This window comes from Lissotriton helveticus, chromosome 6, assembly GCF_964261635.1.
Source record: "Lissotriton helveticus chromosome 6, aLisHel1.1, whole genome shotgun sequence".
NCBI lineage: Eukaryota > Metazoa > Chordata > Amphibia > Caudata > Salamandridae > Lissotriton > Lissotriton helveticus.
Genome location: NC_136067.1, coordinates 1913890709 through 1913918537, shown reverse-complemented (window position 1 = coordinate 1913918537; position 27829 = coordinate 1913890709). Strand labels below are relative to the sequence as shown.

At 47.1% G+C, this 27829-nt stretch overlaps 1 protein-coding gene across 1 annotated transcript in view; it reads right to left on the bottom strand.

Moving 5' to 3' along the window:
* LOC144762933 (xanthine dehydrogenase/oxidase-like) overlaps window positions 1-27829 on the bottom strand; it is a 1098251-nt gene that overhangs the window by 950424 nt on the left and 119998 nt on the right. Inside the window, exons 7-8 of the mRNA XM_078648234.1 lie at window positions 25098-25184; window positions 19482-19623 (exon numbers count right to left, since the gene is read on the bottom strand). Coding sequence (XP_078504360.1) covers window positions 19482-19623; window positions 25098-25184 — 229 coding nt within the window. The remainder of the gene's footprint in view (window positions 1-19481; window positions 19624-25097; window positions 25185-27829) is intronic.

Below are 27829 nucleotides of genomic sequence, written 5' to 3'. Positions count from 1 at the left end.
GGGGTAGTGTTTTAGGGCTTAGGTTAGCGCAGTGGTTTTTGGGTAGTGTAGGGGGTCGTGCGGTGGGTAGTGTTTTAGGGTTTAGGGTAGCGCAGTGGTGTTTGGGTTGTGTAGGGGTCGTGCCGGGGTAGTGGTTTAGGGTTTAGGGTAGCGTAGTTGTGTTTGGGTAGTGGAGGGGGTCATGCCGGGGGTAGTGTTTTAGGGTTTAGGGTAGCGCCGTGGTGAATGGGTAGTGTAGGTGGTCGTGCTGTGGTTAGATTTAGGGTTTATGGTAGTGCAGTGGTGTTTGTGTAGTGTATGGGGTCATGCAGGGGGTAGTGTTTTAGGGTTTAGGGTAGTGCAGTGGTGTTTGGGTAGTGTAGGGTGTCGTGCTGGGGGTAGTGTTTTAGGGTTTTGGGAAGTGCAGTGGTGTTTGTGTAATGTAGGGGTCATGCTGGGGGTTGTGTATTGGGGTTTAAGGTAGTGCAATGGTGTTCGTCTAGTATAGGGGGTTGTGCTGGGGTAGATTTAGTGTTTAGGGTAGTGCAGTGGTTTTATGTAGTGTAGGGGGTCATGCTGGGGGTAGATTTAGAATTTAGGGTAGTGCAGTGGTGTTTGTGTAGTGTGGGGGTTCGTGCTGAGGTAGTCTTTTAGGGTAGTACAGTGGTGTTTGGGTAGTGTAAGGGGTTGTGCTGGGTAGATTTAAGGTTAAGGGTAGTGCAATGATGTTTGGGTAGTGTAGGTGGTCGTGCTGGGGTAGTGCTGTATGATTTAGGGTAGTGCAGTGGTGAATGAGTAGTGTAGGGGGTCGTACTTGGGGTAGTGTTTTAGCATTTAGGGTAGTGCAGTGGTGTTTGTGTAGTGTATGGGGTAGTGTTTTAGGGTTTATGGTAGTGCAGTGTCTTTTGGGTAGTGTAGGGGTTCAAGCTGGGGGTTGATTTAGGGTTTAGGGTAGTGCAGTGGTGTTTGGGTAAGGTAGGGAGTTGTGCAGGGGGTAGATTTAGGGTTTATGGTAGCACGGTGGTGTTTGTGTATTGTTCGCAGGTTCGTGCTGGGGTAGTGTTTTAGGGTTTAGGGTAGTACAGTGTTGTTTGTGTAGTGTAGGGGGTCGTGCTCTGGGTAGTGTTTTAGGGTTTAGAGTAGTGCAGTGGTGTTTTGGTAGTGTAGGGGGTCGTGCAGGGGGTAGTGTTTTAAGGTTTATGGAAGGGCAGTGGTGTTTGTCTAATGTAGGGGTCGTGCTGGGGATTTTGTTTTAGGGTTTAGGGTAGTGCAATGGTGTTTGTGTAGTGTAGGGGGTTGTGCTGGGCGTATATTTATGATTTAGGGTAGTGCAGTGGTGTTTATGTAGTGTAGGGGGTCGTGCCGGGGTAGATTTAGAGTTCAGGGTAGTGCAGTGGTGTTTGGGTAGTGTAGGGGGTCATGCTGGGGTAGATTTAAGGTTTAGGGTAGTGCAATGGTTTGGGTGGTGTAGGGGGTCAAGCGGGGGTAGTGTTTTAGGGTTTAGGGTAGTGAAGTCATGAATGGGTAGTGTAGGGGGTCTAGCTGGGGGTAGAATTATGGTTTAGGGTAGTGCAGTGGTGTTTGTGTAGTGTAGGGGGTTGTGCTGGGGGTAGTGTTTTAGGGTTTAGGGTAGTGCAGTGGTGTTTGTGTAGTGTATGGGGTAGTTTTGTAGGGTTTATGGTAGTGCAGTGGTGTTTGGGTCGTGTAGGGGTTCGTGCTGGGGTAGATGTAGGGTTTACCATAGCGCAGTGGTGTTTGGGTAGTATAGGGGTCATGCTTGGGGTAGTATTTTAGGGCTTAGGGTAGTGCAGCAATGTTTGTGTAGGGTAGGGGGTTGTGCTGGGGGTAGATTAAGGGTTTAGGGTAGTGCAGTGGTATCTGTGTAGTGTAGGGGGTCATGGTGGGGCTAGATGTAGAGTTTAGGGTGGTGCAGTGGTGTTTGGGTAGTGTAGGAGGTCATGCTGGGGTAGTTTTAGGGTTTAGGGTAGTGCAGTGGTGTTTGGGTAGTGTAGGGGTCGTGCTGGGGGTAGATTTAGTTTTTATTCCAATCAAGATGGCTTCAGGTGTGCCATAATTTTGTCATAAGTAAGACTGTTAGCGCTCTAGTTGTTCTTTAGAACGCTCTGGGTAGCTGCAGTAGAACACAAAGGAATCAACGGGAAACAACCATTACAATGCACCTTTCACAACGCACTACCATCGCAACGCAACTTTTACAACGCAAAGTCCATATTAACGCATGCCATTACAACGCATGCCATTACAACGCAGATGCTATTACAACGCATGCCAACGCATGCCATTACAATGTAAGTATAGGTAAGTATACAATTGTATTAATATTAATTTCATTGTAAAAATATTTTTCATAATTTAATTTATTTAATTTATTTTAAATATTAATTATTTTACTAAAATTAACCCCTTCACTATCCAAAACTTACCCTACTATTACACCCCCCTGGAGTTAGAATAGTAATTTTAACCCCTACACTATCCAACACTTATCCTACTATTACACCCCCCTGGAGTTAGAATAGTAATTTTAACCCCTACACTATCCAACACTTACCCTACTATTACACCCCCCTGGATTTAGAATAGAAATTTTAACCCCCTACACTAGCCAACACTTACACTACTATTACACACCCCTGGAGTTAGAATAGTAAATTAAAATATATTAAATAAATTAAAAATAATTATTTAATTAAATACATTTTTATTAAATTAATTTAAAAATAAATTAATATTAATACAATTATATACTTACCTATACTTACGTCGTAATGGCATGCGTTGTAATAGCATCTGCGTTGTAATGGCATGCGTTGTAATGGCATGCGTTGTTATGGACTTTGCGTTGTAAAAGTTGCGTTGTGATGGTATGCATTGTGAATGTATGCGTTGTAACGCCATACATTCAAATCCACTGCCAGGCTGCTCCTGTTGAAATATAAAAGGGAAGATATTTGAGATCTCACTTAAAACATGTCCTAATTTTTCTTCCTACAGCGCTGACCTTAATTTCTAGGACAAATCGAACCCTCTTATTTTATTCCTTTTAAATTAAATGTTTTAGGTGTTACCAGTTTATTCCAGACTTTTGTCATTACAATGTAGCGTCAAAAGATCTGAGTAATTACCGCCCCATCTCACTTTTACCTGCCCCTGCTAAGATGCTGGAGAAGTGGGTGCAAAGACAACTATCCTCATTTGTGGAGAATGCCGGTATCTTGCATGACACTCAATCCGGTTTCAGACCGGTCTTCAGCACCTAAACAGCTCTGCTGGAAGTTTCTGAATCCCTCAAAGCCACCTTAAACGCTGGGGAGTCTGCAATGCTGGTGCTACTAGATCTGTCTGCCGCGTTCGACATGGTGGACTATGCTATACTATTGTCTAGACTTAAAGAGAGCGTCATAGGTGGCACAGCACTAAGCTGGCTAAGGTCTTTCCTGTCTAACCAGTCACAGCAAACCACCCGTCAAACCCTTAAATCCAAACGTAAAAAGATCTGGTGCGGTGTCCCCCAGGGCTCAGCACTCATCCCGCTCCTTTTTAATATCTATCTGGCTCTGTTATTCACCCTTATTGCAAACTGGGGCGTGAAGGCGATATCCTATGCCGACGACACCTAGCTGGTGTTCTCCCTCAAAGAACATAAAGATACAGCCCTAACTAATTTTAAGGGTTGCCTAACTGATATCTCTCGCTGGATGAACAACAACAAACTGAAGTTCAATACCAGCAAAACGGAGATACTATTCTTCGGGAACATCAGCCCTCCTCCTACGGAGCTCTGGTGGCCGCAGGAGATGGGCCCCCCACCCACCCCTGAAACCTCGGCAAAAAATCTCGGGGTGAAATGGGAGACCAACCTCTCCTTATCAGCCCAGATTATGCAGGTGTCAGCGGCCTGCTTTAGAAAACTGAAAAGCCTTCGCAAAGTCATTCAACTACTGCCTGAGAAGTGCCGCCAGGTGGTTATACACGCCATGGTGACATGCTGGACTACTCCAATAGCCTGTATGTAGGACTGCCGGCCTACCAGATTAAAAGGTTGCAGATGGTACAGAATGCTGCCGCAAGAATGATAAGGAGAGTCCCGTTTCGGCACCACATCTCGCCACATATCAAAATACTTCATTGGCTGCCAGTAGCCAGCAGAATAGAGTTTACGGCACTCATGCTGGCTTTCCGTTCTCTCCACGGGAACTGCCCTAAGTACTTGAGACTACGTCTGCGCAGCTACAAACAAAACAGGCCTCTCAGATCCAACGACTTGAACCTTCTGAACGTCCCCAGGTTCAAGAAGGCCCGCATTAGAAGTAGGTCCTTTGGGAGCGTGGTTTCTAAGCTTTGGAACGCGTTGCCCAACTTTCTGAGACAGATTAAATCGGAGCCCAGTTTTAGAAAAACCTTAAAAACATGGCTCTTCACCCAAGCTCCCTACTGATGTGACCACTCCTACCGTCCTTGGGGTAGCCCGCTTTGTTCTCTCAGCACTGGAACACCTCTGCTTGAGGTATCTGATCGCGCTCTTATAAATCCTGTTATTATTATTATTATTAGTAAGGCTGTTAGCGCTCTAGTTGTTCTTTAGAACACTCTGGGAAGCAGCAGTAGAACACAAAGCAATCAACTGACAGGCTGCTCCTGTTGAAATATAACAGGAAGATATTTGAGATCTCACTTAAAACATGTCCTAATTTTTCTTTCTACAGCACTAACCATAATTTCTATGACAAAATAAACCCCCTTATTTTGTTCCTTTTTAAATTAAATGTTTTAAGTGTTACCAGTTTATTCCAATCAAGATGGCTTCAGGTGTGCCATAATGTTGTCATAAGTAAGAATGTTAGCGCTCTAGTTGTTCTTTAGAACACTCTGGGTAGCTGAAGTAGAACACAAAGGAATCAACTGCCAGGCTGCTTCTGTTGAAATATAACAGGAAGATATTTGAGATCTCACTTCAAACTGTCCTAATTTTTCTTCCTACTGCACTAACCATAATTTCTAGGACAAAATAAACCCCCTCATTTTATTACTTTTTAAAATCAATGTTTTAGGTGTTCCCTATTAATTCCAATCAAGATGGCTTCAGGTGTGCCATACTTTTGTCATTAATAAGGCTGTTAGCCCTCAAGTTCTTCTTTAGAACAGTCTGGGAAGCTTCAGTAGAACACAAAGCAATCAACTGACAGGCTGCTTCTGTTGAAATATAACAGGAAGATATTTGAGATCTCACTTAAAACGTCCTAATTTTTCTTTCTACAGCACAAACCATAATTTCCATGACAAAATAAACCCCCCCTATTTTGTTTCTTTTTAAATTAAATGTTTTAAGTGTTACCAGTTTATACCAATCAAGATGGCTTCAGGTGTGCCATCATTTTGTCAAAAGTAAGGCTGTTAGCACTCTAGTTGTTCTTTAGAACACTCTGGGAAGCTGCAGTAGAACACAAAGGAATCAACTGACAGTCTCTGCCCTTGTTGGATGTACATGCCTTACTGAGAATGTCAGACTTCATTCTCACATGACTGAGAAGGATAATATGAATTTACAGAAAATATGCTCTCATTTTAGCTTCTGGAGCACCTTCCAAACCTCTATGGGACAAGCATGATAAAATAGTTTTCTCTCAAACATGATTCATGATATGGAAGGGTAAAATCACCAGGCTAACTCCGTTATGGGACACTAAAACACTGGGCGCCCTGCGGACATGTAAAGGGTTCGAGAGATGGGATGCCATAGGGATATCAGTGGTGGGGGACCTCTGGGACAGAGGCACGGTGGTTCCTTTTCCACAGCTTCAACAGATGTACGGCATGGGTCCCTCTGAAACGTATCGCTATGTACAGATCAGGCATGCTCTCTTGCAAGCAATCCCACCAGACACCACACTCCCAGAATCGTCACCACTGGAGGACAGGCTACTGACCGAATTTATGGAACAGAAAGCGACCTCACTCACGTACAAAAAACTGATTAATAATCTGCCAGATCCCGCACAGAGACTTAAAGAAAAATGGGAGGATGAATTGGGTGAAATGGATGAGACGGAGTGGAACGAGGCGCTTGCCTCACCGCGAGAGGTGGGCATTTCGGCCAGATTCCGCCTAGTGCAACTCAAAATTTTACATCGCACCTATTATACCCGAACTCTGCTGCATAGAATACAAAGGGCGACACACCCATACTGCCTCAGGGGTTGCGGGGAGGAGGGGACTCTCCTCCACACGTTATGGGACTGTCCACACATAAGGGAACTTTGGAGACAGATTATGCGTACAGTCTCACAGGCCATCAAAGTATCTGTCCTACCGGAACCCCGTAAGTGTCTGCTGAATGTCTGGGATCCTACGGACCTCAATAGGTATGGACAATTGTGGGTCACGCTGGCGGTGACAGTGGCCAAGCGGGACATTGCGCAGAAATGGGGGGCCCCAGAGGTGCCGACGGTAGCGGGGTGGATACGAAACATGGACCTCCTCATGGTGAAGGAAAGAGCAGTATATGCATTGAGGGCTTGCCCTCGCAAATGGAATGGGGTGTGGAAGCCCTGGAACAAATACAGAGGGGAACCGTGCGAGGCCTTGCCAGAGGGTGAGGACTCGGACTCTGAGGAGGACGAGGACTAGTGGCAAAGGGTGTGCCAACACGATACTGGGGGAGGCCGGGAGGAGGCGAGAACACAGCGCTACCTTGGGTGAAATGCTGAGTAACTGAACCTGTGAACAACTGTATGTGGCTAATCGCAATATTGTGCTCAATGATGACCTTCGTTTCTTTTTAAGTTATAAGTTTTATGGTTTATTTACAGTTCTGTATTGTTGAACTCAAAGGGATATGTCAGCAATGCATTTTCAGGGAGTTACTTGTGATAAGATGCAACCTTGAGCCATGCTTCCACTATGCTTGTCTTTCCTACATGTTCCAGTGTATGGCAAATCTAGTCACTGATAGGTGCTGACGCTCGATAGGTTAAGTTCCTTTCACTGGTTGACAATTGCTATTGATGTACAATTGTGCTTAACGAATGCAAATGTCGTTGTTTCCTTTTTGTTTTCATGCAAAATAAAGATTTAAAAAAAAAAAAAAACATGATTCATGATATCCCAGCAGAAGGCTTTTTCACATGGTAAAATCACCTTAGAACACAGCACAATTCATAAAATGAGTATGGTACCATCAACAAATGATTTATGATGTAACTAAAGTCTTAAAACCTTCTATTAACTGCAATGCTTTTTAATGAGGTGCTATCATGTATATTGGTCCCAAGATGGCTACCAACACTTCTTGGATGAAGTGCTGACAGCCAATCAGATCTCACAATGAGATGTGTTGTTAGGCTCCGCCCAGATATATATGTAAAATTTTCCTTTAATATCTAGAAAACTAAAGAACAAATTGACACCATTTAAGCAAGAGGCACGAGTCTGAACTGAGGACTACCTCTTTGCCGAATTTGGTGTAATTCCGTTCAGCAGTTCGGGCTGTAGCTGCAGCTAAAGGTCCCAATGGAAAATTGCATGGGGAAACTGTAACACTTCTATGTTCCCGGGATCGGGGAATGCCAGGATACAACAAGAGAAGCAGACGGCAATTGGCTAATAAAGTATTTAACGGAGTATGAAAACAATTGGCTGGATTAGTCGAATAGGAAATAATACAGACAATGTAAATAAAGCAATGTTAACGATACCCTTTTGCAGCACCAGGGGTTCTTACCATCCTCCGCATGTACACCGGTCCCGGTGTACTCCAACGGAGGGCACAGTGCTAAGCAACGGCCGAAAATGCCGTTCGACAGCTGCTCAAGGGAATAATGTCGTTGGTGTGGGTATTCTTGGGGTTGTCACGGACTTGTGAATACCCAGCCGGGCACTCGACCGTGCAGCCCGCGACTGGAGCCAGGGAACAGCCGCTCAACCTACTCCCCCAGAAGAACACACCCGTAGGTGGAATAGAGGTCCTACTACAGCCTCAGGTGTCTTATAACAGAGACGCGGACAACACCTCCGTGGCGTGCATCTCTGTTATCAATGCTATGGACGGAGAGGGGCAGAGAGCAGCCGCTCGATCTTGCCTCCTATCCTCACTCCGGTATATTATGGCACAAACTCTCCTGTGGGCTCCACAGCTGAGACGCGGCAAGCACCTCCGTGGTGTGCGTCTTAGCTAGAGACCAAAGGTTGTCAGGGCGGGGGCGGAGAGCAGCCGCTCGATCTCGCCTCCGTTTCCCAAGCAACAGAGTTGTACCCAAAGTTCTCTTCAGCTGAGACACGGCAAACACCTCCGTGGTGTGCGTCTCAGCTAGTCAGCAAGGATTGTGAATCGGGGGCAGGGAGACGCCACTCCCTCTTACCTCCACTTCACTTCTGGTTCGCCACTCAGAACAGAACTCCGAAAAAGCTGGGATCTGTGGTTGGATCCGACGTCGGCAAGGGATCTGAATATCCGACGCTGCGTCCTCGCGGTGAAACGCTTTTAAAGGCGTTTCTCGGTCCGCGAGCCTCTCGCTAGGCAGGCTGGTTGTTGCAGTCCCGGGCCTATGAGGGCGCCGATCAGACCGTGTCCGGTCGCGCTGCAGGCAGCGGGAACGTTAGGGGCGAGGGGAATCGTGACAGTACATCCTCCCTCCATCAACCCCTTCCCACCAAACCCGCACCAGCCGGATTCTTCCTGTGATACGCGGACACCAAACGGGGCGCATGCACCCCGGATGCCGGTTCCCACGACTGTTCCTCGGGGCCGTAGCCTTTCCAGGCCACTAGGTACCACAACTTGCCCCATCGCCACTTGGAGTCCCTGATGCCAACCACCTCATATTCCAGCTCAGAATCCACCGACACCGGTACAGGAGTCGCCCGAGCCCGCGCCGACGATGGTTTCAACAACGAGACGTGGAAAACAGGATGGATCCTTAGCCGTCCCGGCAAACACAGCCTCACGTTCACAGGGCTAACGCACTTGGTGATGCGATAGGGGCCAATGTATTTCGGATGGAACATGCTACGTTTGCGAAACCGCATGTTTCTGGTAGAGACCCAGACGTGATCACCCACCCTGTACAATGTCCCAGGCCTCCTCCTCCTGTCAGCCACAGTTTTGTACGCTGCCTTGGCGGCCTCCAATTGTTTCCGGGAACGCAGCAGGGCTTCCTTGATGCGAGCGACCCTCTTGGAGGTTTCGGGTATCCTTCCGTCCCTGATGGGGTGAACAAAAGGCAGAAAACGGGGGTGATGTCCGTAGTTGCTATAGAAGGGGGATGCCTTGGTAGAGCTATGTGTGGCATTGTTATATGCGATTTCTGTTATCCACAGGAGGTCTACCCATTCGTCCCTCCCTTGCTCCACAAAACAGCGCAGGTATTGCTTCAGCGTTTGGTTCAGGCGTTCCGTCTGGCTGTCCATCTGCAGGTGGTAGGCCGTGGACAGAGCCGACTTGATGTGCAACGCCGAACAACTCGTCTTCCAGAACTGGGCGGTGAACTGTGACCCTCTGTCCGACACAATCACGTTGGGCAACCCATGTAGCCTCACAACGTTCCTGAGTAGCATTGTTGCCAACTGGCCCGCAGTTGGTACCTGCTTGCATGCGACGAAATGCCCCATCTTGGTGAGGTAGTCCACCACCACCCGGATTGCCGTGTTACCCTGATCCACGGGCAGACCCACGACGAAGTCCAATGATATGTGCTCCCACGGCCGGCTACGCGTAGGTAGGGGTTTGAAGGAGCCCTTGCGGGCGCCGGTGATCGGTTTTCATGGAGGTACATGTCGAACAGGCCACACCCCAACTCCAGACATCCGCTCTCATGGCCGTCCACCAGAAGTGTCTCTTCAGACTGGCCACTGTTTTCTCGAATCCAAGATGACCCGCACAGGGCGACACATGGCAACAAGTGAAGGCCTGTTTCTGAAGTTGGGGAGTCGGTATCAGTAACCGACGTCCGTTCACCGGTATACCGTCTCTGACTTGCCATTCCCTGTGACTGAGAAGCCACCTCCTCCAGGTAAAGGAATGGATTCCCTTCTGGATGCCTTTGAGGAAAGCATCCGGCTGTATCGCCCCCAACACCACCTTGGGGTGGACGATGGATTGTTCCGTGTAAGTCAGTGGTTCTTCGGTAGCTGATTGACGGGACAGCGCATCCGCCTTTCTGTTTTCTGTCCCGGGCCGATAGGTGATGTGAAAGTTGAATCCAGCAAAAAAGAGCATCCACCGCAGCTGCCGGGGAGAGAGAAGCCTTGCCGCTGTCATAAATTGCAGGTTCCGGTGGTCTGTAAAGACCGTGACCACATGTCTTGCCCCCATTAGGAGGTGTCGCCACTCTGTGAAGGCATCCTTAATCGCCAGCAGTTCCTTCTCTGCAATGTGGTAATTACGTTCGGCGTCGTTCAACTTTCTGGACATGAAAGCCACAGGATGTAGTAGGCCTGTATCTCGATGCCGTTGGGACAGGATGGTCCCCAGAGCCACCTCCGAAGCGTCTGCCTCCACCACGTACGGTTGTTCCGGATCAGGGTGGGCTAGTACCGGGGCTGTGTCGAACGCTTTCTTCAGAGCCACGAACGCATCTTGCGCCTCTTGGTTCCAAACGAACAGCTGGGATTTCCGCAGCAAGTGAGTGATCGGGGCCACCAATCCTGAAAATCCCTCGATAAAACGCAGATAAAAGTTGGCGAACCCTATGAAGCTCTGCACATCCTTGACTCCTTGTGGGACCGGCCAATCCTCCACCGCCTTGATCTTGCGTTCTGCCATCTCCTGCCCATTCGGGCTCAGCATCACTCCAAAAAACTCCACGGACGTGATATGGAAGTCACACTTGCTGAGCTTACAGAACAGCAAGTGCTCTCTAAGCTTCCTGAGTACCGATGTCACGTGTTGGACGTGTTCCTCTTCTGTGTCCGAGTAGATAAGGATGTCATCTATGTACACTACCACGTATACATCCAGGACGTCACGGAACACTTCGTTGAGGAAGTACTGAAACGCCGCAGGGGCGTTACATAGCCCGAACAGCATGACGAGATATTCGAAGAGGCCGAAACGGGTCTTAAATGCCGTCTTCCACTCGTCGCCTTCCCTCATGCGCACTAGATGGTAGGCCCCCTTGAGGTCAAGTTTGGTGTAAATCCGGGCCTTCTTCACCTGTTCCAACAAGACGCTTATGAGGGGCAAGGGATATCTATTCGTAACTGTGATGGCATTTAATGCCCTAAAGTCTACACACGCCCTCAATTCCCCATTTGCCTTCGGAATGAAGAAGAGGGGCGATACTGCCGGGGATTTGGAAGGCTGAATGAAACCCAACCCCAGGAGTTTGTCAAGGTATGAACGCAAATGGAGGTTTTCCGGCTCCGTTAAGGCGTACAGCCGTCCGCTGGGTACACATGCCCCTGGAACCAGGTCTATTTGGCAATCATAGACCCTGTGCGGAGGGAGCACTTCCGCACGCACTTCATCGAAGACGTCCCCATAGCAGTGGTATACACGGAGAAGAGTGACCACCTTCTCTGCCGCCATGGCGACCGTGTGAACCGCTTCCTGGTTGGTGTTACTAGATCCCTGACTCAAACTGCACCACTGCGAACAATACTTGGAAGACATCCTTAGTTCATGGGTCTTCCAATTGACCGAAGGGTTGTGTTTTTGGAGCCAGGGCAAACCCAATATCACCCCGTACTGCGGGGCACGGTTGATGTTGACGTTGATCTTCTCCTCGTGCCATTTCCCAAACTTAACCGGGAGGTTCCCCGTGTGATGTCCAATGGGTCCAGTAATCAACCGCCTCCCGTCCACCGCATACATGTCTTCAGGTACATCCTTGGGAATGAGAGAAATGCCCAGTCTCTGTGCTTCATTCAGGTCCATAAAGAGGCCTGTGGCCCCGGAATCAACCATGGCCACCACACGAAGCCATTGGTCTCGGAGGTCGATGTATACCGTGACGAACAAGTGGTGGTGACCCCCATACTCTAAACGTGACAAAGAAGGAATGCAGACTTGACTCCTGGAGGCCCCTTCGCCATTCCGGGAGTCCTCTAGTTTTCCGCCGGCACGTCCACTACCGCCGTCACAGTCCTGTTGGCCCGGTATCGACTGGTCTTCGGCTTAGCAGGGCACTCTCGGACATAATGTCCCTTCTTGCCACAGTACAAGCATAGACCTTGTTTGCGGCGTGATTCTTTTTTGGTGGCGGTCAGGCTGGCACGGATGGCTCCGATGTCCATTGGCTCGGCCTTCGTGGCGTAGCTGGATTCGGGGTTTCCCATAGAAACATAAGTGGGAAGGGGTTTCCCCTTTCTTTTGTGGTCGCCTTTTCTCTCACTCAACCTGTGATCCAAACGTAACACCAGATTGATCAGACCTTCACATGTTTTGGGTTGGGGGTCGATCTGTGCTACCACGTCCTTGAGTTCCTCACTAAGCCCTTGGTGAAAGAGTGCCGTTTGTTTAGAGACAGGCCACTTGGTTTCGGCCACAAGACGTCGGAAGACGTTCAAGTACTGCAACAAGTCATTGTTGCCCTGCCGTAACTCCAGCATCTCCTTGTCCGCGGTATAGGAGTCCGCCCGTCTGTCAAACTCTTTTAGGAACTCTTCACGAAAGGCTCCCCAATCACACAGGAGGGGATCATCCCTGTTCACCAGCGGAACTGCCCACTGCGCTGCGTTCCCTGTGAGGTAGGAAATGAGAAACGCCACCCTTGCTTGGCTGGTGGGGAACGCCTTGGGTTTGCACGACAGATGCAATGCCACTTGTGTGAGAAAGACCTGCACGGTGTTGGGGTCTCCACTATACCTCTCGGGTGTGGCCAAAGGGATAGAGACCGGCAGCTCCACCACTACAGCAGGGGAAGGAGCCGTGGCCGTACGTCCGGCTTGAAGGGTGTCGCCCTGTAGAGCATTGAGCTTGGCCCTTACGTCCGCTGTTTCTTGCCTGGATGCGACGAGCTCTATCTGAACAGTGGACAATGCTGCCAACACATCGTCCAATGTAGCCATGGCTTGTCACCCGACCAGGGGAATGTTATTGTCGATAGAGTCGGATATTATGTAACACTTCTATGTTCCCGGGATCGGGGAATGCCAGGATACAACAAGAGAAGCAGACGGCAATTGGCTAATAAAGTATTTAATGGAGTATGAAAACAATTGGCTGGATTAGCCGAATAGGAAATAATACAGGACAATGTAAATAAAGCAATATTAACGATACCCTTTTGCAGCACCAGGGGTTCTTACCGTCCTCCGCATGTACACCGATCTCGGTGTACTCCAACGGAGGGCACAGTGCTAAGCAACGGCCGAAAATGCCGTTCGACAGCCGCTCAAGGGAATAATGTTGTTGGTGTGGGTTTTCTTGGGGTTGTCACGGACTTGGGAATGCCCAGCCGGGCACTCGACCATGCAGCCCGCGACTGGAGCCAGAGAACAGCCGCTCAACCTACTCCCCCAGAAGAACACACCCTTAGGTGGAATAGAGGTCCTACTACAGCCTCAGGTGTCTTATAACAGTGACGCGGCAAACACCTCCGTGGCGTGCGTCTCTGTTATCAATGCTATGGACGGAGAGGGGCAGAGAGCAGCCGCTCGATCTTGCCTCCTTTCCTCTCTCCGGTATATTATGGAACAAACTCTCCTGTGGGCTCGACAGCTGAGACGCGGCAAGCACCTCCGTGGTGTGCATCTTAGCTAGAGACCAAAGGTTGTCAGGGCGGGGGCGGAGAGGAGCCGCTCGATCTCGCCTCCGTTTCGCAAGCAACAGAGTTGTACCCAAAGTTCTCTTCAGCTGAGACGCGGCAAACACCTCTGTGGTGTGCGTCTCAGCTAGTCAGCAAGGATCGTGAATCGGGGGCAGGGAGACGCCGCTCACTCTTACCTCCACTTCACTTCTAGTTCGCCACTCAGAACAGAACTCCGATAAAGCTGGGATCTGTGGTTGGATCCGACGTCGGCAAGGGATCTGAATATCCGACGCTGCGTCCTCGCGGTGAAATGCTTTTGAAGGCGTTTCTGGTCCGCGAGCCTCTCGCTAGGCAGGCTGGTTGTTGCAGTCCCGGTCCTGTGAGGGCGCCGATCAGACCGTGTCGAGTCGTGCTGCAGGCAGCGGGAACGTCAAGGGCGAGGGGAATCGTGACAGAAACATGTTTTGGGACCCCCCTTTTTTCTCGCCCCCGCTTCACGAATCACCCTGAGACTTTCAGGATAGGAGCGGAGCGGACCTGGCCATTAGTTTTGAATATTTCGCAAGGATTCGTCAACCGGCGCCAAAGTTTTTCCAAATAGAATGTGCGGATTTCCTATGGAAAATAGGTCCTAACTATATCTACTGGCGAAAGTAGAAAGTTATGGTTGCATTCAATAGGGAATACCCGCCGGCTGCACACGTCAAGCAAAGAGATGGATTGAGCCATGAATTACCACTGAGGTATGCGGGAGGCGCTGCCACTGACCCTGAGGAGGTATACGGGCCTGAGACATTTTTTAATTCATTTGTGCAGCTAAGGTTTGCAGGACATGAGGTTCTGCACGGTCGGACTGCGGGGGACTAAGAATCAGCAGGACGCCCACTGTTCAATATAACTGTGGGCACTTGGGAGAGTGATGTGCGCAAGTAAAGTAAAGGATTAAAAAAGCCAAGTCATCACTTGCGAAAGGCAAAGTTATGGAAAGTAGTGACTATTCGGGTGAATGGATGTACAAACATGTGGAATGATGGGACTTGAAGTCTTGAAAGTCCGATAATTGACTACGAAGCCAAAGGAGAGACATTCAAACATGAGTTAATTACAAGCATATTTGCTGTGAAAACGTTTAAGAAATGTTGGAAAAATATCCGGAGGCTAAGCTCAACAAGAATAAAGCTGAAGACTAAGAAAGCTTCATTAAAAAAGATCGTCGTGATAATCACCCGAAAGTCCTTCCTCACTTTTTGGCAAATGATGAATAAATGGACCTTGCTCACCTGCTCTCTCAAGGGGGCGTATGATTAAGACTGCAAAAGTCGAAACCGGTAACGCTGTGCCATGCTGAAATAATTATGTGTCCCTACGTATCCGACTGGAGGGCTTGATTTCTGCGCCGGTGGTGGCTGGAAAATTGTTTTATATATTTATATATATATATATATATATATATATATATATATATATATATATATATATATATATATATATATATATATATATATATATATATATATATATATATATATATATATATATATATGCAGTAACTTTCCTCCACAAGTAAAGGAATCAGAGGCCAGAGGGGGATTCCAGGTAAACAACACGTTTATTTGGCAGCAATTTGCAGTACTGGCGAATGCATTTCGACCTTAAGTCTTCTTCAGCGCCCCATACCGCAGAGAGTCATTCGCTAAGCATAGTCCCTTCTTAGCAACTCGGTATTAGTAGTCCGGCATAGTACCTCCCCCTTGCTGATTGTTCACACCTGTTGCCTGTCGCGGTGAATACCGGAACTCCAACTCCCAGCATGCAATATGCGATGCATCCCGGTCGGTGGTATGGAGGTTGTGAGTCGTGTTGCCACAGTGCCAGGGCTTTTGCTGATGGGTGGCGCGGGAACCTAGGAATGCTTCCAAACTCTGCGTGGCTATCCCTGGGTCTCCTCGAGCCACCGCTGCCAAACAAATCAGGCGAGCATATCCGGCAGGGACAGCCATACTGCGGCACAGCGTCCTAATGGAGGTATGAATACCTCACGCCACCGGAGCCTCCCGAGCTGAATTGGCGGACATCGGATTTCTCAGTACCCTGAGTTTGCAGATCCGCTGCAAGCAGCGAAAATTCACCAGCTTGAATCCGAGTCACTTTGTGCGGTAGGGCCATCTGGACTGCGTCGCTGGCGGGCGCAGAAAATATGCAGTAACTTTCCTCCACAAGTAAAGGAATCAGAGGCCAGAGGGGGATTCCAGGTAAACAACACGTTTATTTGGCAGCAATTTGCAGTACTGGCGAATGCGTTTCGACCTTAAGCCTTCTTCAGCGCCCCATACCGCAGAGAGTCATTCGCTAAGCATAGCCCCTTCTCAGCAACTCGGTATTAGTAGTCCGGCATAGTACCTCCCCCTTGCTGATTGTTCACACCTGTTGCCTGTCGCGGTTAATACCGGAACTCCAACTCCCAGCATGCAATATGCGATGCATCCCGGTCGGTGGTATGGAGGTTGTGAGTCGTGTTGCCACAGTGCCAGGGCTTTTGCTGATGGGTGGCGCGGGAACCTCGGAATGCTTCCAAACTCTGCGTGGCTATCCCTGGGTCCCCTCGAGCCACCGCTGCCAATCAAATCAGGCGAGCATATCCGGCATGGACAGCCATACTGCGGCACAGCGTCCTAATGGAGGTATGAATACCTCACGCCACCGGAGCCTCCCGAGCTGAATTGGCGGACATCGGATTTCTCAGTACCCTGAGTTCGCAGATCCGCTGCAAGCAGCGAAAATTCACCAGCTTGAATCCGAGTCACTTTGTGCAGTAGGGCCATCTGGACTGCGTCGCTGGCGGGCGCAGAAAATATGCATTTATCATGAAATTGATCATAAGTTGGAAAACAAAAAACTTTATTTAAAAAAAAAGAAATCCTCTTTTTGAGTCGGTATGAAAAAGAATTATAACTGAAAGATATAATAAACTTGGATATAAGGAATAAAACTTTATACTTTTTTTAAGAAAACAAATAAGACTGTTGCGTATTTGTCACCTATACCAAATTGAATGTTGAGCAACAAATAAATAAGGATATATTTGTACTTAAATAAAATTTAAAAAAATTGTGGTCATCGAGGGAAATTTGGTTTTTTTGCTGTTTTTCTTCATTCCCCTCTGTTTACCTGACCTAATTTAGTTTTGAGGGGGTCCCATTAATCTTGCTGTTATCATCTGTGGTATTTAAACCGTTAGGCCATTTACAGTCGAACTCTAAAATATATTTGGTCTCCAGTTGCCGCAACTGACGTTCTCTATTACCACCTCTTCTAGATTTGGCAACAGCATCAATTACATAATAAGGGAGGCAATTGATATCAATGGCATGAGTTCGCTTGAAATGTCGAGCCACAGGATATGCTGGATCACTGTGGAGAATGGCTCTTCTATGCTACAATATCCTGACGTGCACATGCAGCTTCGTACTACCAATGTAGTTAAGGCCACAGGTGCACGTCAGGACAAATACAGCATATTCGGTTTTGCAATTTTATGAACCCTGAATAGAAAACGGAATCTCACTAAATGGGGTAGAGTATTCAGACATGTTTCGGCCAAATGTGCATGCTCTGCATGTTGTACATTGTTTAAACCTTTTAATTGGTTGTAAGCAAGAAGTAACCTTTCTGGATTCTGGCGACACTTTATCTAACACAGTGCCCATAGTGCTCCCTCTTCTAAATGTAATGATAGGGGTATCAGCCACTCTGTCTCGAAGAATATTGTCAGTGAGCACTATTGGCCAATGCTTATTGATGATAGATCTCACTTTGCGCTCATCCCTATTGTACGTGGTAATGAGTCTAGGAGTATTTCTGATTTTATATTCAGTTAGTGATTCTGGGTCTCCTGTTTCTTTCTTATGTTGGTCAAAAAGGCTTGTTCTAGATCTAACACTAGCCTTCTCTATTGCATCTGGAATTATTTTGTCAGAGTACCCTCTAACTTTCAATCTACTCACCAGCTCAGACTGACAATTAGCAAAATCGACCTCATTGCTGCAAATACGTTTTAGTCTTAGAATTTCACCGTATGGAATGCTAGCAATGAGGTGTTTAGGGTGAGAGCTTGTTGCGTGCAAAGTGATGTTACCAGAAGTTGGTTTCCCATATAGGGTACTCTGAATTTTACCATTATTGACATAGAGCCTTACATCTAAAAATTCCATCTCGCTCTTGTGGATATGGGAAGTAAATTTAAGATTCAAAGTGTTTTTATTTATCTCATCTATGAAGCTGTGAGCCTCTTTTTCACATCCCCTCCACAATATAAAAACATCGTCGATGTACCTTAAATAAGTTACAACATGGGCATCATAGAGCGCCTGATGGGTGGTTTTGAGGACCCGCTCCTCCCACCAGCCAACATGCAAGCATGCATAACTGGGGGAGAAGCAGGCCCCCATCGCCACACCCCTCACTTGTCTAGACATATCTTTATCAAAAAGAAAAAAGTTGTTATTCAGGCACCAATTTATGAGCTCAAGGATTACCTTGTTGTGTTCATAATAGGTACTCGCTCTGGATTGCAAAAAGTGTTTGACCGATATCATTCCTTGCATATGATCTATACTTGTATATAGAGATTCTATATCGAGAGAAATTATATATAGGTCATCTGTCTACTTAAGCTCTTCAATCTTTTGGAGGAAATCGCCAGTATCCTTTACATAACTTGGCAACTCTTTTACGAAGCTCTGCAAAAAGAAATCTTTATACTGGCCAACATGTTCCCCCAAGCTGTTAATAGCCGAAGTGATCGGTCTCCCTGGTACTGGGAAAACATTTTTATGTAATTTAGGAATCAAATATAAAACAGGTAGTACCAGAAACTCATTATACATAAACTTATGTTCCTCAGTAGAAATAAGGCCCTGTCTTTTCCATAATGCAAGATGTTTTTGCAATGGAGTTTTGGCTTTTTCATACTCTGATACTGGATTTCATGTAACAGCTCACTTCATAGAGCTGTCTATGTGCCTCTATAACCTAATCTTTTTTTTATATATATGTATTGTCTTTACTGTGTCCTGCGCAGTCAGTGAGCCAGCCCAGAAATAATTTGCTGGAGGTTGAAGGCTTGAAGGTTGGTTCTAATAGCTGTGATTGTGGATAGATTCTTCTAGTCCAACCATATGTTGAGGTCTCCTAGAATGAATATTTGGGTGGTCCAGATGGGTGTTGGTTACTGTATCAAGGACGAAATATTGAATGTTGGCATTGCTGTGTGTTGGTCTGTACATTAAGAAGAACGAATAAGTTACGGTTGGAGTGGGGAACATCTTCTCATTCACAACCGTCCATGATAAGGCCTTCAACAGGACTCCTAAAAGTTTGTCAAAATGAATTTTGTTTCTGATGAGAAAAACCAGATCGGATGGCTTTGTGGCATGTGAGTGCATACACCTTGCTGAGCCCTGTTTCTATAATGAAGGTAGGTTCTTGTAAAAGAGAGTAGGTCAAATATGTTAAAGATATTTTTGTTCATGTATCTAGCATTGAAGAGTAGGCATTTTGTGTTTCTTTCTTCTTCATGTCCTGGTGCTTTGAGGGGTATGTGTGGTGCAGTATGGGTAGAGGTGCACAGACCATTTTGATGTGGCTGATTTGGGGCCATGCAGCAAATCATGCACTATTGTGCTCAACTGAAAGTATAAGGTTCAAATATGTGAGAAAACAAAATGCTTGAATAAGTTCATACCTTCTCGCATCTCTTCAAGTATGTTATAGAATCTCAGTGCTTCCTCTTACCTACTTCAGTGTTTCCTACTACCAGCTTAGCATCCGGATGTAGAGATTTGAGAGTCACTAGTTCACTCAGACTTGTGGGCTGGATCCATGTGACCCGCTCTCCTCTGAAGCACAGCTGCTTCTGAGGCACGCTGGGCTGTACCTGCATGAAAAAGTTACAATATTTTACCAAAGATGCATTTCGTTCATGAAGAATACCATCTTATTCATGGTTGTTTAATGGTTGTGGCGTGCTTGGGGGGTGATCAACACCAGGTTTTCAGATGTGAATGAGATACATTAAATACTCTGTATCTAAAATAGGTAATTTATTTGTTATACTGACAACACAGCACAAATTGGCCTCCCCATGGAACAAGATTGGTCAACCATGGTCTAATCAGTTTTACGGACAGTGGCAGACCTCTGTTTTTATTTGCAGGTTGGTTTTGTGAATACAATGGCAATTGGTTTGCACTGCTAATCACAAGATATGTACTTATCCGCTAACAATACTGGCCTTCAAATTATGAATTGTAACAGATTAGTTCCATATGATATCATCTCTTCTGTTTGTTGCTAATATGAAATGAGGCAGCTGATATGTGTTGGTAATGTTTGCCATGTGCTTCTAAACCATTGGGATTTGCTAGGCAGTCTGATTTGGGGTTTTGATTGTTGATAGGGAAGCAGACATATAACAGAAGTCCCAGCCTCCCTGGTCTAACTTAGCAGTGAGGCTTCTGTAAGGGACAACAAGATGGTATATGAACTTAGCAAGGTCCTTAAATTAAAGCGGAGTGAAAGTAATCCTGGGAATACACAATACCATTAGCAGTAGTCACTCTCCCTTCATAAACTATGCACCATGAACAAACACTACTTTAATACCAAACTTTTGAGAAAGATAATGGTTCGTGCAAATAGGTAAGCAGTAACTAAATACTGAATAAGCGCGGGACACAGTACACTCAATCCCACACTGGACTGCGCTCTACCAAGGTAATTTAGGCCTTTGCATACTTTTGTGGCCATTGATGGACAAAGTGACTGGAGAGTACACTACATCCGTTTATGACTATTTTCTCACAGACTTCCCACCTCAGTTACCATCACTTACTTGGGGAGAGGTGTGGCGCCGCGGCCAGGGCGACTGACGCTGGAATCTGGGGACCACGGTTCGATCCCCGGCTCCGGCGGCAGGTTAGCCCAGCACCATGTGACTCTGGGCAATAGCTCGCTTAATCTTCCCGACGGCCCCCAGCGCCTAGAGACCCTTACGGGTGATTGTGCGCTTTACAAATGTGGACTTTACTTTACTTTACTTGCCTGATTCACAGAAAATCTACACAGAGTTCCTCAAACAAGATGTCTCCCACCATCCTCTATCTCTTCCTTTAGCCACTTCTCTATAGAGATGAGGTGTCCTCCCCATTGTGATGGCCAGACATTCGAGTGGTGGAACCCAATTGTTTGGGGTTTCTTTGGGAATGTATAGTAGCAGTTCCTGACAGATCCATCTGGCATCTCCAAGTCAAAGGAGAAACTGTGAAAGGTGCCCATTGTTCTGCCAGCTGTCTGTTTTTCATCCCATATGGCTATCCTTGCTAGGTGAACACTTGCTGCCAAAAAACCTGCCTTCCTGCTGCAATTGGGGAGAGGAGTTGGCCTAACGGCTAGGGCGGTCGATTTTGAATCTGGGGAACTGGGTTCGAGTCTTGGCAATGACGCTGTACAGCCTGTGATTCTGGTAAAATCACTTAATCTCCCCGTACCTAACCAAACTGAATGTGTGTCCTCATGTGACGCAACTGGTGCTATGTAAAACGCCCTGACACCTATTTCGGGTCAAGTTTGCGCTCTATAAAACTGTGCAAAACAAAAGAAAAATAGCCCTAGTCATTGTCCTCCAAGCAGGGTCTTGTTAGTAGGTCAGCCATGGATGTGTATTTAGTCTGTGGAGCAGGGCTAAGTGAAAAAAAATTTAGGCCAGTTGACTCTCAGGCAGCACAGATCCACACTTCCCTAAAGTTACTTTTCCACTAACGCTATCAAAAATCTACCTCACCATTAAAGTCGATTCATGAAACTAGGTGAAAAATAACTTTCCGTTATTTCTCCAGCATTTTCTATTCCAGTAAATAAGAAAACAAATATGTTATTCTTACCTAAGCCTGTTCCTGGAAATGAAGCTTTATATAAACTGTGAAAACAGCCTTTGGGTAATTTCAGACATATTAACAACGAAGCGCTTGCACCGCTCTTGAATAGCCTCAATCCCCTTGTCAACAAGGATACTGACTTAGCTGCAGCAGATCTCTTTAATTCCATTGCGGGGGCGGTAGACATCTTAGCCCCCGCTAAACCTCACTTTTCTGCCAGGAAGAGCCCTTCTGCTCCTTGGTTCTCTGATAGACTTAGCGGACTAAGACAAGGATGCAGAAAGCAAGAAAGGCACTGGCGCGCTAATCTGGACTCCACTGAGCACAAACAACGACATAAACATCTTCTGAAAGAGTATAAAAGAGCCATCATTGAGGAAAAAAAGTCCTATTTCCTCAATTTGACCAGCTCTCTGAGTTCCCCTAGGGAGCTCTTCAAGATCATTGACTCTCTTTCGGCCACTCAGAAGGTGGATCCCATAGTTGAATCCCAGGAGCTTCGCAATCAGATTTCCACCTTATTCCATATGAAAATTGCTGACATACACAGTTCCCTGGATACCCTCAATCAGGGGCTTAACGTGGGGTCGGATCCCCCGCTTTCCCTTTCTCCCATGAGTGTAGCACTGACCTCTGTTGAGCCTGGGCCTAGCTTTCTCACCTTCCCTCTGCTTACCCTTGAAGAATCAAATTGCCTTCTCGACAGGATTAAATCAGGTTCTCCCTTGGACCCCTGCCCTTTGAAAATCCTGAAGAGCTGTGGGGAGGTGATTTTGCCCCCTCTTCTAGAGGTGCTTAACCTTGCCATCACGGAGGGGGGTTTTCCCCTTCCTTGGAAATTGGCGGTGACTAAGCCTCTCCTGAAGAAAGCCTCATTGGATCCTGGGGTTTTGAAAAATTTCCGACCCATTTCCCTGCTTCCTGCCCCCGCCAAAATACTTGAAGTCCACCTCAATCAACATCTTACCACCTTTCTGGACGACTCAAACCTCTTGGATATTTCACAGCACGGTTTTTGGAGAGCCCACAGCACCGAATCAGCTCTGACTGTGGTGATTAATAACATCCGTTCGAAAGTAGACAGGGACCAGATCACCCTGTTGGTATTACTTGATCTGACAGCGGCCTTTGACACCCTGTCCCCCTCCATCCTGGTCTCCAAGCTGGGGGAGATGGGTGTTGGGGGCCCTGCCCTCAGACTCCTAGCTTCTTTTCTCCATCAAAGGGATTTCCTGTCTCCTCCCACTCCTGTGCAATGTGGGGTCCCCCAGGGATCTTCTCCAAGTCCCACCCTTTTTAATATCTACGTGGCCCCTCTTTCCAAGGTGGTGAGATCCTATGGATTTGAGGTGTTGTCTTACGCCGACAACACCCAAATCATGGTCTCTCTTACCCAGTTGGTGAAAGATTCTGCCCTCAATTTTAAAACCTGTATGGAGGCAGTTTCCCGCTGGATGGTGCAAAACTTCTTAAAACTTAATGGAGAAAAGACTGAGGTCCTGATTTTTGGCGGTGGCCATGATATTTGGTCTAAAGATTGGTGGCCGGACTCCCTGGGAGACTGTCCTCTTCCATCCCACTCGGCCCGGAACCTTGGGGTCCTGATCGACACTTCCCTTTCATTTGACCTTCAGGTTAGCAGGACCGTATCCACATGCTGTGGGATCATTAGGATCCTCAGAAAGATAGGTTCATATCTTTCCTTTGACGCAAGGAAGCAGGTGACGGTAGCGTTAGAATCATCAAGATTGGACTACTGTAATGCACTATACGTGGGCATGAATAAGAGCTCTGTCCATCGATTACAGATGGTCCAGAATGCGGCAGCCAGGCTGGTGCTCAATCTTCCTAGGCTCTCCTCAGTTTCCAGGGCAAGGAAATACCTTCACTGGCTGCCCATTCGGCAAGGATTTTGTTCAAACGTTTCTGCCTAGCTCATGGGGCCATCTATGGCTCGGGATCGGAGGGTATCAGGTCCCTTCTTGTTCCCTACCTCCCAACCAGAGCTCTTCGATCCTCTACCAAAAAGCTCCTCCGAGTGCCTAGATTTGCCAAGGCCTGATGGGGGGGAAACACTTTTTCCTCTCTGGCTCCTAAGCTTTGGAACTCCCTCCCGCTCCATCTGATGACACAACTATCTCTGCCTTTGTTTCGCAGGGATTTAAAAACTTGGCTGTTCCATGAGGCTTATCTCTAAGCTATGGATCCGGTAACTTTGAGACTTGCTGTTTTTGTTTGGCTTTGCCTTACGCCTTGATGCCCTTGGGCTAAGTTGCGCATTATAAATCTCGTTTCATTCATTCATTCATTCTTATTGTGAGGTCATACTATCTCCAGTGGGCAGTATACCCCATCTTTACATTAGGCAACCAGCAATGTATGCTTACAAGGTACACTTTAGGGGTGATGTAGGTGTTTCTGCTTGATAAAGACCCTTTTTCTGCCATGTCTCAGTGCCAGGCCAGAGCATAATGGTGCTGTCTGAAGCCAGATATTCTGTCATATATCTGGGTGATGTAGATACACACTACAGTCAACTTATGACATTTAGCTTCTACAAAAGTGGTGCATCATATACCAAGATTGTACTGGAAAGCTAAATAAGTCAATCAGATCAAACCAGTGAACACAGTGCGTGGTTCTGGGGGGAAGACACAGGAACTGTGCCACAGTTTAGCCCTTAGACCAGCGAACATAGGGGCCTATTAGGATGGTGGGCGGACTTTCGTCTGCTCGCCACCCTAGCGGTGCTGGGACTGGCTGCCAGTGGTGCGGCGGTCCCGCACCGGCAGTTAGGATGCATTGGCATCCCCCAACTACAACATTGTGGCGGGCGGTGCACACAGCAATATAATTTAAATATTAAGAGATGCAAATATGACAATAGTCCTGAGGAACAAGTATGCCACAGTTTCATTAAACATGAAGGCTGCTTTCAAAAATTGTAACAAAACTGGCCACTTGCATATTTAGGGAGAGAATAGAGTTCTTTCGGATGAAACACTGATTTACAAGAACATTTGGTATTTTATTTGCAAGCGTGTTTCATATTACAGCGAAAACACAGCTTTCCTCGAATTATGAGAAAACTATTTGTTTAAAATACATTATACAAAGCTACCATGAAAAGTTGTGCAAGTATTAACCAAGCTTGAGTCAACTGTACAGATGCACCCTTACCGTCAAATACAGTATACAGCAAAACTCAAATGAAAGAAGGACAAGTGTTATGAATTAAGTCTCTGGCAGGAAATAGCCAGGCGGTGTATTTTTTTTTTCAGTAAAGCTTATGCAGTTTAGCATTTTTCAATTATATGAGGCGATTTTTAGTCCACATACTCAAACTTGCTACATCAGGACAAAAAATAACGCCATGTTAAATCGGATTCAAGAACTCTTTCAAATGTCTTCCAATTGGCAGCCAGTCATTCGTTTTGGTTTATACATACAGCTGTAATTGTTGGTGAAGGCTTACCAGTAGTTCAGGAGGAAATATTGGCTCTTGTGTTGGGTCAAAGGGTTGGAATTCAGCAGGATTAAAGAGAGCAGATGATGTCTCCAACTGTGAAAAAGAGACACACAAAACGTTACATTTCTACGTTTTGTTTACATAAAAATGACAATAGTGTAGTTTTGAAAACTCGCAGCCTCATTACAATGTCGGGTGGAATGGCTCCAACGGACAGTCAGATTCTCCTAGACCGTGTCGGAACCCATCCGCCCGACTCAGTCAGAAACAACTCCGACCGACCAATTATGATTTAAGTGGTCAGAAGGGAACCCGTTCAGACATGCCGAATTGGTTCTAACGGCCTCTCAGAGAATCTGTGTTGGTCAGAGACGAATCGCACAGCTCTCAGTGGCGGCTGGTGACATTTGATAGGGGTGAGGCGGAAACCGATAATCATACGGCACCGTAGCGAGCGAGCGTAGCTTGCGAGCCCGAACCCCCTAAGGGGGGTTCGGGGGGATTTCCCCCGAGAAAATTTTGAAAAAATAGTGGGAAAATGGTGCATTTTCAAGCAAATTTGAGAAAGCAGGAAGGTTAATACAAGTGTCCTGGTATTTGTAGTAATACTCTGCCTAAATACATACAGCTAGTGCCTGGTGCAGTATATACCAATGGATGGTATTGCCACAAGATTGGTTTATGGTATAAGTGAAAGGACGAGGAGCTGAGGCGCATTTTATCTAATGTATCAGAGAAGGCTGATGAGTTGGGAAGGAGAGTGGTCTACATCACTACATGGCTTGTGTAGCACCAGACAAACAGCTCCTATAATGATGTGGGAGAATACTATTATCTGCTTACCACTGACATGAGCTAAAGCTTGACAGATGCTCAAATGGATTGTATCATAGGAAGACTAGAGATTGTGTGTTTCTGAAGACCTCCAACTCGTTAAAGTATCTCCAGAGTTTCTCCAAGACCTTCCTGGTATTTATTTGGGTGACAAGCAGAAACTTCTGTATATTGACCCTTTAAATGCAGCAAGCTACAGCTCATGCAATACTGATGCTCAGCAGACATGTTAACATTTCATTATTCAGTATGTGGACAGTGCACAAGAGATTGCTCCTGTTCTTCCAGCTTAACCCCCACCCATCCATCCATCTACTGAATCACCCATTCACACAAGAGCCATTCATTCATACAAGCACGCAGCTGTCCATCCATACATGTGTGCATTGCCCCACTGGGCTACAGTGGCACTATCTCAATGTGGTACTCCACGCCCCTCCTCTTGTACTAATGAGAGAATCAGGGAAAAAACATGAGCACACTATTCGAGGATCCATCACCATCCCAGTCACACAGCAACGTTTAGTACCTATACTCGTGCTTTCCGACGACCCCTTGTGCCGGAATGAATAGCTTCATAATCGAGGCGCTCAGAAATCTTAAGTTGTTCTCAGTAGGTCATTTAGTCGTGGACGTCTGATTTACATTTTGGCTCTTGTGGGTGGGTGTCACTACAAGTACCAGAATGCAATGTGACTCACGACCGCAAAACCGCTTGCGCTGCTATGACGTGCCGCAGGGCACCTCGCGATCACCGGAAGACCCAAGCACACAGCGGAAAGCGGTACAGGGCTGCCTTACCTGGAGTGCAGCCTCCTGGTGCCGGGCTCCGGGTGCTCGCTGTGCAGGAGGAGAGCCATGCACTGCAAGAGGAAACACAAAGCTGCTGACACCCCACCCGAAAACACGCCTGCAGCGGCTATCCAGGGGCCAGGACGCGTCTGGCTCCCAGTCCCTGGTCCGTAATGTATCTGTTCATGCTATGGCAGCTAGGAAGTGAGGTATAGAGTACACACAAACTGTGCAGCAGGCCCGCCCCGCGCCATGATGTCACCGCAGGTTACATTGTCAAGAGTGTGGGAGAGAGGAGGGGCCGGGGCTGCCCAGTTCTCTCTATTTCTGCCCAGAAGGACCTCGGTCTGTCCCCGTCTGAGGGGACGCGCCAGCCAGACGTCCACGAGCAGCGCCACCCTGTGCAGTCAGAAAGTGTGATGGGCACTACGGAACCACTTTCTCAACTGTGGCGTGTAAGAGTCCTGCTGCCGTCACACCTCTGCTCTTTCACCACCCATGAATCCACATTCCTCACTGCTACCTTTTCATTATGTCATTGCCCTGGTGTGACAATGCCACTTATGCTTGGGAGCCAGCGAGGTCCTGCAGTTGACCTGGGTGAGACCGCACCTCGCCCAGAGCAGACACGTGGCATTCAGTGCCAAAACATTTTCAAGCAATTACATCTGTCGTGTTAATTATACCTCTCATCCAACATCCCTAATGATTTCAACATGAGATGTAAACAAGTGCCCAATGTCGGTGGATTTATTACTTTTTGTGTGTTCAAATGAAGGCACGCAGGTTCGAAGGGGGGCCACATCCTTACGTGACACTAGAAGGTGCATTGCCTCATCTTGACATAAGTCTCTAGAACTCTCTATGCATGTGCCAAGCAGGTGCTTCTCTCATCACCTGTGATTTAGGAAATATTAAAACTTTGGCTTTTCTCTGGCCCAATCCATTAATGATACCTGATGTTTAGTGTCCATGCTCTGATTTGTGCCAAGGCTCTCTTATTGGTTGAGACAGGTGCTTAACAAGACCCATGTAGCGTAACTTAGCACAAGTTCAAGCATCCAAGAAATTAGAGCATGATGCTAGGGTCTGGTGTGCGAGTTCTCAGGCTA